Below are 14,041 nucleotides of genomic sequence, written 5' to 3' on the forward strand. Positions count from 1 at the left end.
GTCAGGGCCTCTCGTGTGACAGGCAGGTCTGCAGGGAGAGCCTGCTTCAGCTCTCTCAAGCTTTGTGGGAGCCAGGCTGGGCAGACCCCTGAGGTTGACCTACCACTGACAGTCCAGCCTGCATTTACTGAACAACATCTCTCACTCCTTGGCCCATTTGGTAGATGAGGATATCGAGACCCAGGGAGGCAAAATAATCAGAAACAGGTGTCCAGACCCTTGGGCTTCTGGGGGCCAGAAAATTTTTGCCAGGGAATACCCCTGGGCCTTTGGAGGTCAGTGTGTGTAGGATTTGGAAGCTGCCTGGTAGGGAAGGGGTGGGCTGGAGCTGGTTTGAGGGGCTGCAGGCATGGTTGTGGATATGTTAGGGTTGAGTCTCAGCTACACTCCCAAGATTCAAGGCCATAGTCACTGGGGTCTGGCTCTGAGTCAGCCATCCTTTGGCCAGTTTGATGTCTGTACTGCTAGGGGTATTGAGGCAGTGTGTTTAGAATTCTAGAATGTCTGAGTCTGGAGGAGTCTCAGAGACAACAGAACCCATACTCTTATTTTCCAGATGGGGAGCATGAGGGGCAGAATTGCAGGGTGGAGGTGGGCGGGCGTGAGAAGGTCTCAGTTAATAAGCGTCAAAGTCAGGATGGTCCCCACCCGAGTCTTCCTAGCTCAGTGTCTGCTAACACAGGTCGGTGGGCTCAGTGTTCTTTTCCTGCACCCCCTGGGGGAACAATACATGAGGACAGACAATCCTCTCCTGAGGCAGGGCCCTCTGAGGCAGGGCCCTCTGTGTGTTTTCTTATTGAGTCCATAGACTAGTATGGGCCCTGGGAGCTGGATACCACCTGCTCCATTCTACCGATGTAAAAACTGAGGCACTGAGAACTTACATAACCTGGGTGCCAACCCAGGCTTTTACATACTCTAGTTTACTGCCTTTCACCAATTTCATCAAGGGTTTTCAATTTTTTTTTTCTTTTATTTTTTAAAACAACTCTTTGTCAAAAAAAAATCTTGCCAGGGGCGCCTGGGTGGCTCAGTGGGTTAAGCCGCTGCCTTCGGCTCAGGTCATGATCTCAGAGTCCTGGGATCGAGTCCCGCATCGGGCTCTCTGCTCAGCAGGGAGCCTGCTTCCCCCTCTCTCTCTGCCTGCCTCTCCATCTACTTGTGATTTCTCTCTGTCAAATAAATAAATAAAATCTTTAAAAAAAAAAAAATCTTGCCAGATGCTTCACCATGCAAAACAGATAAAAAAAAGGAGCTGCTTTGGTACATGGTACATGGTGGGGCAGGAAGCCCAAAACTTCACCTACTTATCTCCCTGTCCCCTGGGGCACCACTGTGGAATGCCAGGGAACCCAGTATAAGAACCACCTTTCCAAACCCTCAATTTCCCTACATTCAGCAAGTTCTTTGGCTCTTCTGGCCCATGCAAAGGGGCTGTACTCTCTCTCCCCACCCCCCACACCATCCCACCTCATGCCCATTTCACACTCTCGTGGACAGCACAGACAAATATAAACACCTATTACCAAAGCAGAGCCTGCCCACAGCATGAACAAACCAACTAGAAGTCCTAGTCTACAAAAACCAATCCCTAGTCTGTGGGCTGAGGTTCTCTGCCCTTTGAGATACATCCTAGGCTCCAAGCACAAGAATTCCTCATTTCTTTGCATGACATTCTAGGTCTCACCTCAGGGCCTTTGCTCATGCTGTTTCCTTCTCTAAAAGTGTGATTTCCTTCCCATCTCTGCATATTCAACTCCTCCCCAGCCTTTGCGACCTAGCTCAAAGAAAGCCTCTCCTGTATTTGTCTTCAGCGGGCACGGATGGGATTGCCTCCTCCTACGACCTTCAGCACACCCCCTCTGGCTGAAGAGTTATTTTTGTCAGCAGGAGTCAGTAGAGTAAGGGGATTATGTGCACATGTTCAGGAGTCAACCTGCCTGGGTACCCATTCTGGCCGTGCCCCTTATTAGTAGTGGTGCTCTGAGCTGTGGATAGAAACAATTCCTGTTTGCGAAGATGAAATGAGGTAGTAGCACAGACACTCTGCAGCAAGCCTGGTCTGCAAGCACTCAAGATGTGTTAAGGAACCTCTAGGATCACAGATGTAACTGGTATTGTAGCTAGACTGGGAGAGTTTTCAGGACACGGAAATTTACAACCCAGCTCTGCACCCCTCTTTCCTGGAAGTGTTTAGGGAGCTCTGGATGGGGAGGGGTTACAGGAGGGGATCCCCCCTCTCGCTGGAAGGAGGCTCTGGCCCCTGCCACTGGCTGCCCTTTTCTACTGGTTCTTGCCTTCTTCTGTGACCTTGGAGTTGTCTCCTGTCTGACATGCCCCTCTCTTTGCCCCTGATCCTAAGATGGAGAGGGAATGTCCTAGAAGGCTGTCTCTCCCTGTCTTGGCCTTCCCACCTGTCCTGCATACAGCCACAACACACAAACACTGCTTCTGAGCAGCATGCAGGCATCTCTTCCCAGAAGAGCAAAGTGGCTCAAGCTGCACATTGTAAGCACACAGTACATATGCATTCAACAAGAGCATGTGTGTCAGCCTTGCTGGCCTACACCTCCGCTTGGCATGACTGAAGCAGGGGAAGCAATGGGACATTCACTGAACACCTGTGTCCATGGTTCTGGTAGGTGGGCATGCCCTTTACAAAAAGGGACGCTGAGGCTCAGAGGGATGGAATGATTTGCTCAAAATCTTCAATGGTGGAGTTGGGACTCGAAGTCCTTGTTCTTTATGGTCCCAAGCACATAGTAGGCACTTAGTGTTTAGTGCATATTTATTCTGCAGAGCAAAGATGTTTTCAGAGCAAAAATCAAGACCCCCTTTTTCTCCAAGCTGTTGTTTCCCACTCAAGGGGCTGCTGTGAGGACATGAGGCAAGCCAGTGCAAGGGCCTGGCCCTGATGAGTTTGCACGCAGTAAATTACCACTGCCCGGTAGCTCAGGGATGTGGGCTTTCTGCATAGTGGGTCTGCATAGTGTGAGGCCCACCTGTAAATGTTCCCCACAAGTACTTGCAGCCTCCATTCCTTCCCTGGATGCCTGACTGCATGCACCCACAAAGCCAAATAGCATTGTTCATGGAACAAGAAGTCCGTCTAGACTTGCTGGAATACACCCAGAAGCCCTTTGGTCAGTGGTGGGTCGGGCGCTTCTGCTAACTGTGCTGTACCTTCTGGCCACCCCCAAGCCTGTGGAACTGTCTGCCTCACACACATTCTGCTGACCCAGCCTGGGAAAATGGATAGCACGTATCAATCAACATGTGGGTTTATTTTATTGATGATTCAGAAAGATGTGAGGGTGGCATTCTGGAAAGCATCCACACGTGATTCATCAGACTTTCACAGAAAGCTAGTGCTTTTAAGGGATTTATTTTTCCTGGTGATGGTGGTGGGGGGTGTATAAACTTTGCAAATCAGATTTGGGGCTTTTTTTTTTTTTTAAACCCACAGCCTCACATGTGTTGCTCAAGCCCACTGATCTGCCCAGATAAGCCGGCCTTTCACTTCTCTGTTAATTTAAACCAACTTGTCCCTAAAGTCACACATAGACTCCTCAGCATAGAATAGTAACAGCTCATATAGATGCAGCACCTGCCACCCGCCAGCCACTAAGCACTTCACATACCTTACTTGGATCCTCACAGGAACCCCAAGAGAGTTTATGCAGCTGTTATTGTCCCATGTTACAGATGAGGAAACTGAGGCACAGAAGGGTCTAGTGTTTCACAGAGGGATAAGAAATGCAGCCAGGATTTGACCATGAAACTGAGTTGGCCACTTCACCAAGGGGACACTAGTCCTACCACTACTTCCCATGGACGGTCCCAGCTAGGCCTGCTACACGGGTGTGAATGGTAACAGTGCTGGGGTTTGGCTATGACCACTGCGTATTTGGTGCTCCTGAACCCGCCTTCGCTTCTCAGCTACCCTTTCTACCCCTCTAGGCTCTCCTCAAAGGCACAGAGCACGCCCGCTCTTTGTGCGCACCTTCCCCAACACATGGACGGGCCTTCCACACAGCAGGCCCACAGGCACACGCCGCTGGAGCTTCCATCCTCCTCTCCGACCTCACAAACTCCACGCAGTCTGGGTGGACTGACCCGCACCACTCCGCGGTGAGCACGTGGCCGCGGTCTGCCCTATCAGCTTTCTCTATCTTGTGGCCACAGGGATTGGGCCAAGAATGGCCACGTGATCCCAGGTGGTCCAATGAGAGTTTGTTTTGGGACTTAGGGGAGGGGACCGTGGGGAAAGAGGTGCCTTTGGCGGCTGGGGGCGAGGACGGGAAGGTGTTAGCCTGAAGCTCACAGGAGGGCCAGCCTGAGAATGAGGCCAACGGGGAAGACAGTGGAGGTGAGAGGTAGCAGGAGAGGGATGGACAGAGGCTAGAACCGTCCCTGAGCCTTTCAGTTGCACAAGCCAGAAAATCCCTCTTTTGCATAAGCCAGTTTGAGATGGGTTTCTATCATAGAGAATACTGGTGGATAGAAATCCTCAGTGAACACTGAAGATGATTCTTTTGTAGAAAACTTTCAAAGGATTTTCAGCCCACGGTCTCCAAATGGCGGAGGGTGGAGTAGACCATTCCCATTTCACAGAGGAGAATATAGGTCCTGGTCCACAGAGCTCAGGAGCCTGTTTGGTGTCAGAGGTGAGGCCAAAACGCCTCTCCAGCCTACATGCCCTCCCCTCTGCCACCCTTGCATGTCTCTGAGAAGGCAGCTACATCTCCTCAGCCTCTTAAGTATTTTGATGAACTTTTCTCCTCCAGACTTGACACCTGAGAGTCCTGGGTTCTAAGACCAGGCATGGATCACTTCACGGGAAGACCCCAGTAAGAGGTGTTCTTGTGTGTCTCTGGTCAGGCCGTGAATTCCCCATGTGGACCCTGTGTCTGAGGGGTTCCCAGCCTCACCTGCCTGGGACACTGCTGAGTCTGTGGCTACCTTGGTTCCCCCATCAACCTCTCTGGGCCCCAGTGATGCTCGGGGAAATGGAACACATGGAGAAATAGAGCACCACAACGACAGACAGACGACCCCCTGGGGCCCAGAGACACTTAAAACACACGCTGCCTTCACACCCTCCCCCGTGCCCAGCTGGCGGCGGCTCTGTGGATGACGACACAGGCCCTGCTGGTCTGAGGGGCGTTCTGGTTTAACATTGTGTTTATGCAACACAAGGCATGGTCCCCGTGATCCACTCTCCTCTCCTCCCTCAGCCCCACTCTCTCCTCCACCTGGGCCGGCCATAGGATTCATACAAAATTAACCGGAGGTTCCGTTTCACAACACTCCAGTATCCAGTTCCTACCACCTCCCTCCCCCGCCCATTGGCCCCCTTCTTTGTTCCCCTGTCTCCCCCACCAGGCAAAGCCCAATTCAGGAAGCACCCAGAGGGACCTGAGCTGCCCCCTTTGACAGCCTGAGGTATTGGGGCCTGGAGGTGAAGGACAAGGGGTGTGCACGCCAAGCAGCTCAGGGTAGGGCCTCTCAGAGCTTGGGGAATTGAAGCCAGTTGTTCCATGGGTGATGCAGGCTCTCCCGTGTCCTGTACCCCTGCTGCAGCCTTCTAGCCCATACAAAGAGGGGCCCCAGGGGTATCCCCCACCTCTCTGTCTTCCTCCCTTATTTCTGTGAATATTTGTTTGAGCCCCCAGGCATTGGACCAGATGCAGGAGACACAGTGAAGAGTGACAAACAGCTCCTGCCTCTGGGGCCTCGCGGGCCACTCCAATACCTATCACCCAGCTTTCCAGATTCACCACAAAGCAGCCTACTCTGGGAAGCCTTCTCTGGTAGCATATTAACTCTTTGTTTGGTACCATCTCATTTATTCATTAGACTTATTTATTTATTTTAGAGAATGAGAAAGAAAGGGAGAGAGAGGGAAAAAGAGAGCACTAGTGCAGGGGAGGGAGGGATAGAGGGAGAGAAACTCAAGCAGACCATCCCCCCATGCCGAATGCAGAACCCAATGACGTGGGGCTAGATCTCAGGACCCAAAGATCAAACCTGAGCTGAAACCAAGAGTCAGATGCCCAGCCGACCATGCCACTGAGGGGTCCTGGTACCATCTTATTTAACTGCTGATTTCTTTCATGGGGATAGAGCTGATGCATGTTGTTTTTTATAAGAAATATTTGGCTATAATAATAACAGTGATAATGAACATCATTTTGGCAGTGTCTAGGGTATGCCATATACCACACTAAGCCCTTCATGTGGATTATCTAACTTAATATTCACAACATCTTGTAAGGTGGCTAGTGTTATTACTCCCATTTCACAGATAAGGCAACTGAGGCTCGAAGAAGTTAACCGAATTCTCTGCGTGTGTCCCTTGAAGAGTAAATGTCTCTTGAAGAGTAAGCCTGTCAGGATTTAAACCTAGGTCTTGGGCTCTCCTGTCCTATCCTGGGAGGGTGTGCCAGGAAAGGAAGCAGTGGAGGGCAAGAAGGGAAGGGCATTGCCAGAGTGGAATGGAACCAACAGTGGAGGAGGGAAGGAACGGAGCTCAGGTCAGAGACAGAGGCCAACCCTGGCCTCACAGGGAGCCAGGTTTACCCTTGATTTGTCACCAGAGTCAGGCCTTCAGGGGGAAATTCCGACACTGCCAGGCCGTGGGAGCTGAGCCCCTGGTCTGTGCCAGCAGCAGGTGGTGCCCTGGATGGGAGGGGGTTTCTCACGGTGTCAGCCCCCACTTGCAGAGATCTTTTTGCCTAAAATTAGCTGGATGTGAAGGATAAGGCTAATTTCTGCGTGGCCTGGAGAAGTTTCCTGTAGTGTGACTCAGAGGCCGGCTCCTTGCTCACGTCAGCAGACGAAGGGCACAGGGTGTTGGGAACGGGCAACCTGAGGCCCTGTCTGCAGCTGGCACAGCCCTAGACCATGTGGCTTTGCAGCTGGGGGCTGGGGCTGGAGGACCCAGCATTTCTTGAAGTCAGAAGAGGGCCAAATAGGGCATGAATGCTGACTAAAGAAAAGTTCCTTGGTGGCCCCAATATACTGAGGCCCTCATCAGACAGAAGGCCCCTTGAGAGGATAGTTCTCAGGTGCACATGCTTGGCTCAGGGATGAGGACATATCTGGGAATTGTTCAAAGTCTGCTCTGATGTGGACAGTGGTGGTGACCTTGAGCCCTCATATTTCTTATCTGTGAAATGGGGTAGCAACACCCGCTTCTAGGAACATGTGTAATAAGAACACAGCACAGCCTGGTAAAAAGTGTTGTACCATTCACAGGCATTGGCCAGCATTCCAGAAGGGTCAAATTCCACCCTTTCCAGAGAATATGCTGGTTTCTTTCAGGGTTATGATAACCATAATGAAAATAACAGCGACAAGAGCTGACACTTATTGAGACTTAGAGACTGAACACTTGGCCTAGTCTCATTCAGTGTTTACAGCCTATTTTACTGATGGGGAAATGGAGGTATTTAGTCTCTGGACCTGAATCCTAACACATAGCACTATCCATGGGCTAGGCATTGTTCTAAGCTACTTCACTGTGTCCTCACCACCCTATGAGACAGTCACTATTATTGTCCCAATTTATAAATGAGGAAACCAAGGCATGGATTGGTTGATACCTTGCCCAGAATCCCACAACTGGTAAATGGTAGGGCTGGGATTTGAAACCAGGTCATCCAAGCCTGAGGTCTGTAACATTATGTTCTTCTGCCTTTCCCCAAACCTCTTCCAGCTCTGCCTGCACCCTGGGAGATCCTTCTGGGTACCAACACAGCAGGGGTTCTGGTTAATCCTGCTATGGACTTTCTCCTCTCTCTCAGAGATCTTTCCCATTAGAGATCATATTTGGTCCTCATGAAAGGAAATTAGGAAATTAGGAAACCAAGGCCCAGAGAGGTAAAACCAAAGACCCCAAAGCACACACGGCTCACAGGAAGCGAAGTGATATTCAGAAATCTCATTATTCCTTCCATTGTAAAGAAGAGGAAGCTGGGTTTCCTTTATTTTCCATACAATGCCTACCTTTTTGTAGTGCCCTGGCGTTCTGTGGAATTCCATCTAAAAAATGCTGCTCTGTGCCATGCTACATGATTTTCCTTCTCTTTCCTCCATAGCCAAATTCAAGTATCTCCTTCTCCAGGAAGCCTTCCCAGACCTTCCCTGTCCACCAACCTCACCTCTCCTCTGAGCTTTGAGGTCCATGCTACACCTGGGCTGGATTATATGCTGTTTTGGCTACTCAGCAGCTCCCTGTGGGCCAGTGACTCAGTGGCCACATCTCAGGGCTTTACTAGGCAGCTATCCACCCTCTTCTGTGCCAGGTACTAGACTGGGCACTAGATGTATGGGAGGAGCAGGACAGGATTCCTGCCCTTTGGTGTGTTCGTGCTTTTCCAATAGTACACAGTGGAGGGAAACAGTGAACCAAATGGTGATGGCCGTGCACAGAGCTGGAGCTTGGCCATTGGCTGCTCAGTTTCCCAGGGTCTAAGAGCCTGGCAGAGGGGCAGGGGAGGCGGGTTTCTTCATACCATGGTTCATATGCCAAGGTCCATGGCATGGCTTTGAGGGGCTCTGTAAATGTGCTGAAGTGTGAGCCACATCTATAGTTTATATTTTTTTGTGTTATTGTTGTTTTGTTTTGTTTTCCTGGGGAAAAGGACCACAGCTTCCAGCAGGCTCTCTGCAGAGCCTGAGACCCAGATACTTAAGACTTCCTGACTCAAGAGAATCTCCTTGTCCCATTGAAAAGATACTGGGGTGATCCTGCCTCCTAGCATACTAGGGGCACCAACCTGATGGCAGAGGTGAGCATGGACCATTCTGCAGACTTGTGTTCACAAGAGGCCCAGAAGCCCCCAGGTAGAGCTCGTTCCCCTCCCAGGGCACATGTGGCTGTTCCGAAGCTCCAAGTTAGAATCATGCAGTCAAGAAAGGATGTTTCCTCTATTCTCACTCTACTTCTTGCCCCAAACAAAACCAAACACCACCAAGAAAGGAAGATGTTTCTAAACTGCCTAGCTGAGTGGCCAGAGTCCCCAGGCAGCTTCTGTAGGAAATGCTTTGAGGTTGGTGCCCAGCAGTGCCCAGATCATGGGGACTAGAGTCAGGAGACAGGACAGGAGGGCCTTTTAGCCTCGGATTTCTCATCTGTCACATGGGAGTAAGAATTCAGATACTGTCTGCCTCCTACCTTGTGATACAGATAACTTGAGGGGAGGGATTGTCATCCATTGCTTAGAATAATAATGGCTGCCACTTACTGAGTACCTGTTCTATGCTCAGGTTTTTAGTAGGTGCTATGAGGTAGCCATTGGTTCCATCTTCCACAGGAAGAAACTGAGGCTCTGCACACCTCTTTGCACAAAGCTGTAGGACTGGGGGGTGCTGGGGAAAAGCCTCACACCCACACCATTGGGGTTTATGCAGGGAATTCTCCCTAATGGCAAGTGGAAAGTAACTGGGGGGATGTAGACCCAAACTCTACCCTCTGGTGCTCAAGCTGGGTTGGTTTCTCTTCCTTCTGTCCAACAGCTGATGACCTGGGTCTGGTCTCCTTCAGCCAAGCCCCCAGAAGCTGAAACCCTTTTTCTCCTGAGATGCTAGGTCTGCTCATTTTGGCAGTTACAAAAGAGCTCCTCTCCCATCCCTAGGGCAAGGCACACATAGGCATCTTTCAACTTTCCCTAATGGCCCATCTGCTTGCCTGCCCTGTCTTCCAGCAGCTCCATGGCCCATGGCTGCCCCAGAGACCTAGGGAGCCACACCATCAGAATTTGGATTTGGGACAATTGGACACAACCCAGGCCAGTGACATGGGTTGTGGAGTTGGATTTGAATGCGTGGTGGCAATGTTGTGGTCCCATGTCTAAGCCCAATGAGGGGGTTCCTGGGGCCTGGGGAAGGGAGGTCAGGGGCTGGGTGGTGGGATCCCAGATCCAAGCACTGTGTTCAAATCTTCCACACTTACCTTCGACAGGTGAGGTTTTGAGGCGCCGGCAGATGGCTTCAGTGTCCCCGTAAGTCTCTTTGATCTTGACCACAGCCTCGGTGCCCCGTAGCTCCATGAGGGAGCGGAGCTCCTCCATTGTGCACCCGAACTCGCCCCCATGGCTCGACTCATTTCTTTGGTTTTTGGAGTAAAAATCGCTGTTGGTCATGTCACCCATGTTTGCTCCAGTCCCTGCTTGGGGTGGGCCCAAGGGTCAGCACTGGACAAAAGGTTGCTGGGTGATGGATCCGCGTGGCTGTCCTTAGCACAACCTCACTGGATGACTGTGGCTCCTGGTGGCCGACTCTGGGTCCCAGGGGGTGGGGGCGGCCGAGGTGGGCTGGTGACAGCGGTGGTGAGCTCCAAAGGGTGTCCCTGGGCACGGGGCAATGTCCAGGGGCCGGAGGGGCTCAGGGCTGTAGACCCAGGAGTCTCCATTCAGTGGGGTCCATGCTGTTCCCTGGAGCTGGCATCTACATGGTCAGGGGCGGTGGCTCCTGTGGGGACAAGCACAGAGTTGTGACAAGGGTCAGGCATGGAAGCTTCATGGGACAGGTGCTCAGGAAGACCCAGGTTGTGTGTGCTTACACAAACACACACACATACACACACACACACACACACACACACAGACAGCCCCAACTAACACCCCCTACATACATACATTGGTGTTTCCTACATGGGTGTTTCCTACAATACCCCATAACACACCAGCTCACATTGTAAATCTAAACATACTGGAGCCCACCTGGACACTCTACAATATGCCACCCCCGAGGGACAGACTGATGTACCCTCAAAACATACTCTATTTGTCCACTGTGCTATTTAACACAATGACTTCATGACACGCACCCTGGTACACACACCCTCTGACATACACAACTTGGAGTGTTCTGCAACACCTGACCTGCCTACTTTCAGGGCCCACCTCACTGCCATACATACACACTAATACGTGAATCCCACTTCACACATGTGGACACCCCCCTTCCCGCCATAAACACTACCCACGTAAGTGCACTTCTAGGAATAAATCTTCACATTCCCACCCCCTCTCCTCAAAAATACCTGTGCTCACAGTCTTGTTTACACGCACACTGTGCTCTCACAGTCTGGAGCACAGCCCCACCTCCTAAGTAACGCCCCCCCAGGCTCCCCAGCATATATGCTTCCTCCATTCATGCCACCTACATCTGCCGATAGACTGTGGTTCCCACTCTAGTTTCAGAGGCAAGAGAATGGGAAAAATCCGCCCACCCTCACCCACAGTCCCCAACAACATTAATCAAGGCCCTTGGCCTGGCTAGAGGAATCAGCTCATGCATATTCACCAGGACATCACTGAGCAGCCCCCCACTCCCCACACTTGGCCCCAGCATGAGCTGGGGTCCACGTGGGCCCTCACCTGTGGGCCCCCACAGTTCAGCACCACAGATAGCGGCTAGGACATCCCTCGGGGAGCCGAGGAGGAAGAGGAGGAGGAGAGAGCACCGGTTTTTCCCTGCCGGCCAGCCCGGCCACCCTTGTAGAAGTGTGGCATCTGTGGGGCTGCCAGGAGAGAATCCAATCCGCCCCGACACCCAACACCGATGGCCAAGGTCCCCGGCAAGCGTTGGGTGACAAAGGGCCTCTGCTAAGCTTGGCTGGGCCTGGCATGGGGACTGGCCCCACCCAGAAGGCACAGACAGCTGGCTATCTTAGGTCTGGGACAGTAAGGGGGAACATGTGGGGGAAGGAAGATAGGACTGAGCCCCCAACCTAGCCCCAACTCCTTCCCCTTGTCCCCTTCCCCATCTCCTTGCTTCACCAACTTTTCCTTTTGCAAAAAAGTGCTGGAGGCATTTTAGAGTCAATTTCATTTTTCTAGTAAGGAACCAGAAGCTCAGAGAGGGAAAGGAACTTGTTCAGAGCCACACAGAGCTAGCTAGAGTGGAGGAGTCCAGAGGTGAGCTGATCTCTGGACTCCCAGCCTGGTGCTTTTTCCCCTTCCTCTAGGGGGCGCTCCCTACTTACACTCCGAAGAGCAGAGGTTGGGTGAGGGGTGCCTGAAGGCAGTAAACAAGACAGGCTCTTGAGTCAGAGAAAATGGGTTCAAAAGGACTGGGTTCAATCCAAGTCCTCCCAAATCCTGGCTCTGGGACCCTGGGCAAGCTCCTCCCTTCATTTTCCCAAGGCTTTGTTTCCTCATTTGTAAAATAATAATCACTGTCCCCTGTCCATTTGCTACCTCTCAATTTATTGGGAAATAATTATAAACCATGTTCAAATTCACTGTGTTTCCACCTGGGTTATGGGGCTTTCCAGCCATGGGTCAGGGGCTGCTGGAGCCTCAGGGGAAACCTGTCATGACTTCCACGATGGCACCTTTACTCAAGGATGCAGGAGGCTTTATTCTTACACTGGGAGCAATGACTATCTTATAGAGTGGTCCTGATGCTGCAAGCAGAAACACAAGACACAAAGACAGAGTGTGTTTGGGGGCCCCACCCCCAGTCCTGTAGCAGCATGCATGGTCCTTGGCCATCTTAGCATGTACCACCCCCAGAGTTTTGACCCAAACAGTACATCCCTAGGAGAAGCAAGGGGACCAAGGAGGGGGACCAAGGATGCCTATGTAGAGGTGTCACAGAGGTTAATTGCAGGGGCTCTAGAAACTAGTCTCTGGATTCAAATTCTAGCCCCTCCACCTCCCAGTAGAACAGGAAGCATGCAATTTTAGTTTCATCTTATAAAAAAAGGGAGGGAGAATAATAATATCTACTTCATAGGTATTATGAGACTTAAATGAGTTATTTGATGTAAAATATTTAGAACCAAATCAAGCACATTAGAAACACTCAATAATTATTGTGATTATTACCAATCCATATAAGCACTTTATGAGGTAGGTAGTCTGGTTATTCCCGTAGAGCAACACGAGGAAGCCGAGGCCAAGAGAGGTGAGATAAATCCCAAGTTCACATAGCTAGTGAGTGCCAGACCTGGGATTTGAACTCAGGCAGTCTGCATTTAGAGCCATACCCATAACCAGGACACTTTGCTGCCTCCACTTGTGAATCGCTCTCATGGGGTTCTTAGGATGGGTAAATGAAGTGCCATATGTGAACAAAAGTGCTTTGCAAACCACAAGGGATTTTCTAAACCCAAGGTGCTGTTTGATCTGTCCCCATGCTACCTGTGGTGTGTCTCACAGTCACTGATAATTACATCTCTGGCAGCATGAGCTGTGAGAATTGTTAGGAGTAATTATATTTATGATAACAATAGTAGGCATGAGTTAATGGGCTACTGGTGATTTTAACTATTATGTTAAGACCAACAATGATCTTCAGCCATCCATCCATCCATCCATCCATCCAATCATCCATTCAATAATTGTGTTTCAGATGCCTACTCTGTGCCCAGCACTTGATGATCCAGATACAGTTCCTACCCTCCAAAAGCTGATGGTGTGGAGGAGGGACAATTAAATGAGTGACTTCTATAACATGAAGAGTTTGCCATAATGGGGAGTGATAGCTATTACAGCTGTCCAGAGCAGGAAGATCTGATCTTGCCCAGGGTATCAGGAAAGATCTTTTTTCTCAGCGCGAGTAGGGAGTATTTCTTTCCCACGTAGGTTAAGCAGGACTTAAGCCAAAAGATGAACAGAAAAGAAACTCAAATATGCAACTGTCTGTTACGAAAAGGTTGAGATGGGCATAGGAAAAGGTGCAGGAAGGGACATGTGTGTAAGAAGGGAAGCAATTCTGGGACAACAAAATTAGTTAAAAATCAGAAGTCTGCCTCTGTAGCGATTGATCTTTAACTTCCTTTTTTGAAAAGAAACGAAAACAAAATCAAACTTCCTTCTTTGAGATTTCCCATCACAGCTACCTCTTCTGATGCAGCCCTTGCCCCACCCCCTCATCCCCTGCTTTGCCTTTCATGCAGACCACCCCTGTTCTAGTCATCTTGAGTGGTCCTAATGTGCAGAGTTCACATTGGTACTTGATTTGACTTGGTCAGATTTGCTTGATTTGAGAGTATGAATCCACTGGCACAGAAGAACCTATGGGA

General features: G+C 50.6%; 1 protein-coding gene across 11 annotated transcripts in view; it reads right to left on the reverse strand.

The window, feature by feature from the left end:
• ATP2B2 (ATPase plasma membrane Ca2+ transporting 2) overlaps nucleotides 1-14,041 on the reverse strand; it is a 366,135-nt gene that overhangs the window by 103,245 nt on the left and 248,849 nt on the right. For all 11 annotated transcript variants that reach the window (XM_059390330.1, XM_059390328.1, XM_059390327.1 and 8 more), the window contains one exon: nucleotides 9,959-10,476. In XM_059390330.1, the coding sequence (XP_059246313.1) occupies nucleotides 9,959-10,157 (199 nt within the window). In that variant the 5' untranslated portion in view covers nucleotides 10,158-10,476. The remainder of the gene's footprint in view (nucleotides 1-9,958; nucleotides 10,477-14,041) is intronic.

The sequence above is a fragment of the Mustela nigripes genome, chromosome 2, assembly GCF_022355385.1.
Source record: "Mustela nigripes isolate SB6536 chromosome 2, MUSNIG.SB6536, whole genome shotgun sequence".
Lineage (NCBI taxonomy): Eukaryota > Metazoa > Chordata > Mammalia > Carnivora > Mustelidae > Mustela > Mustela nigripes.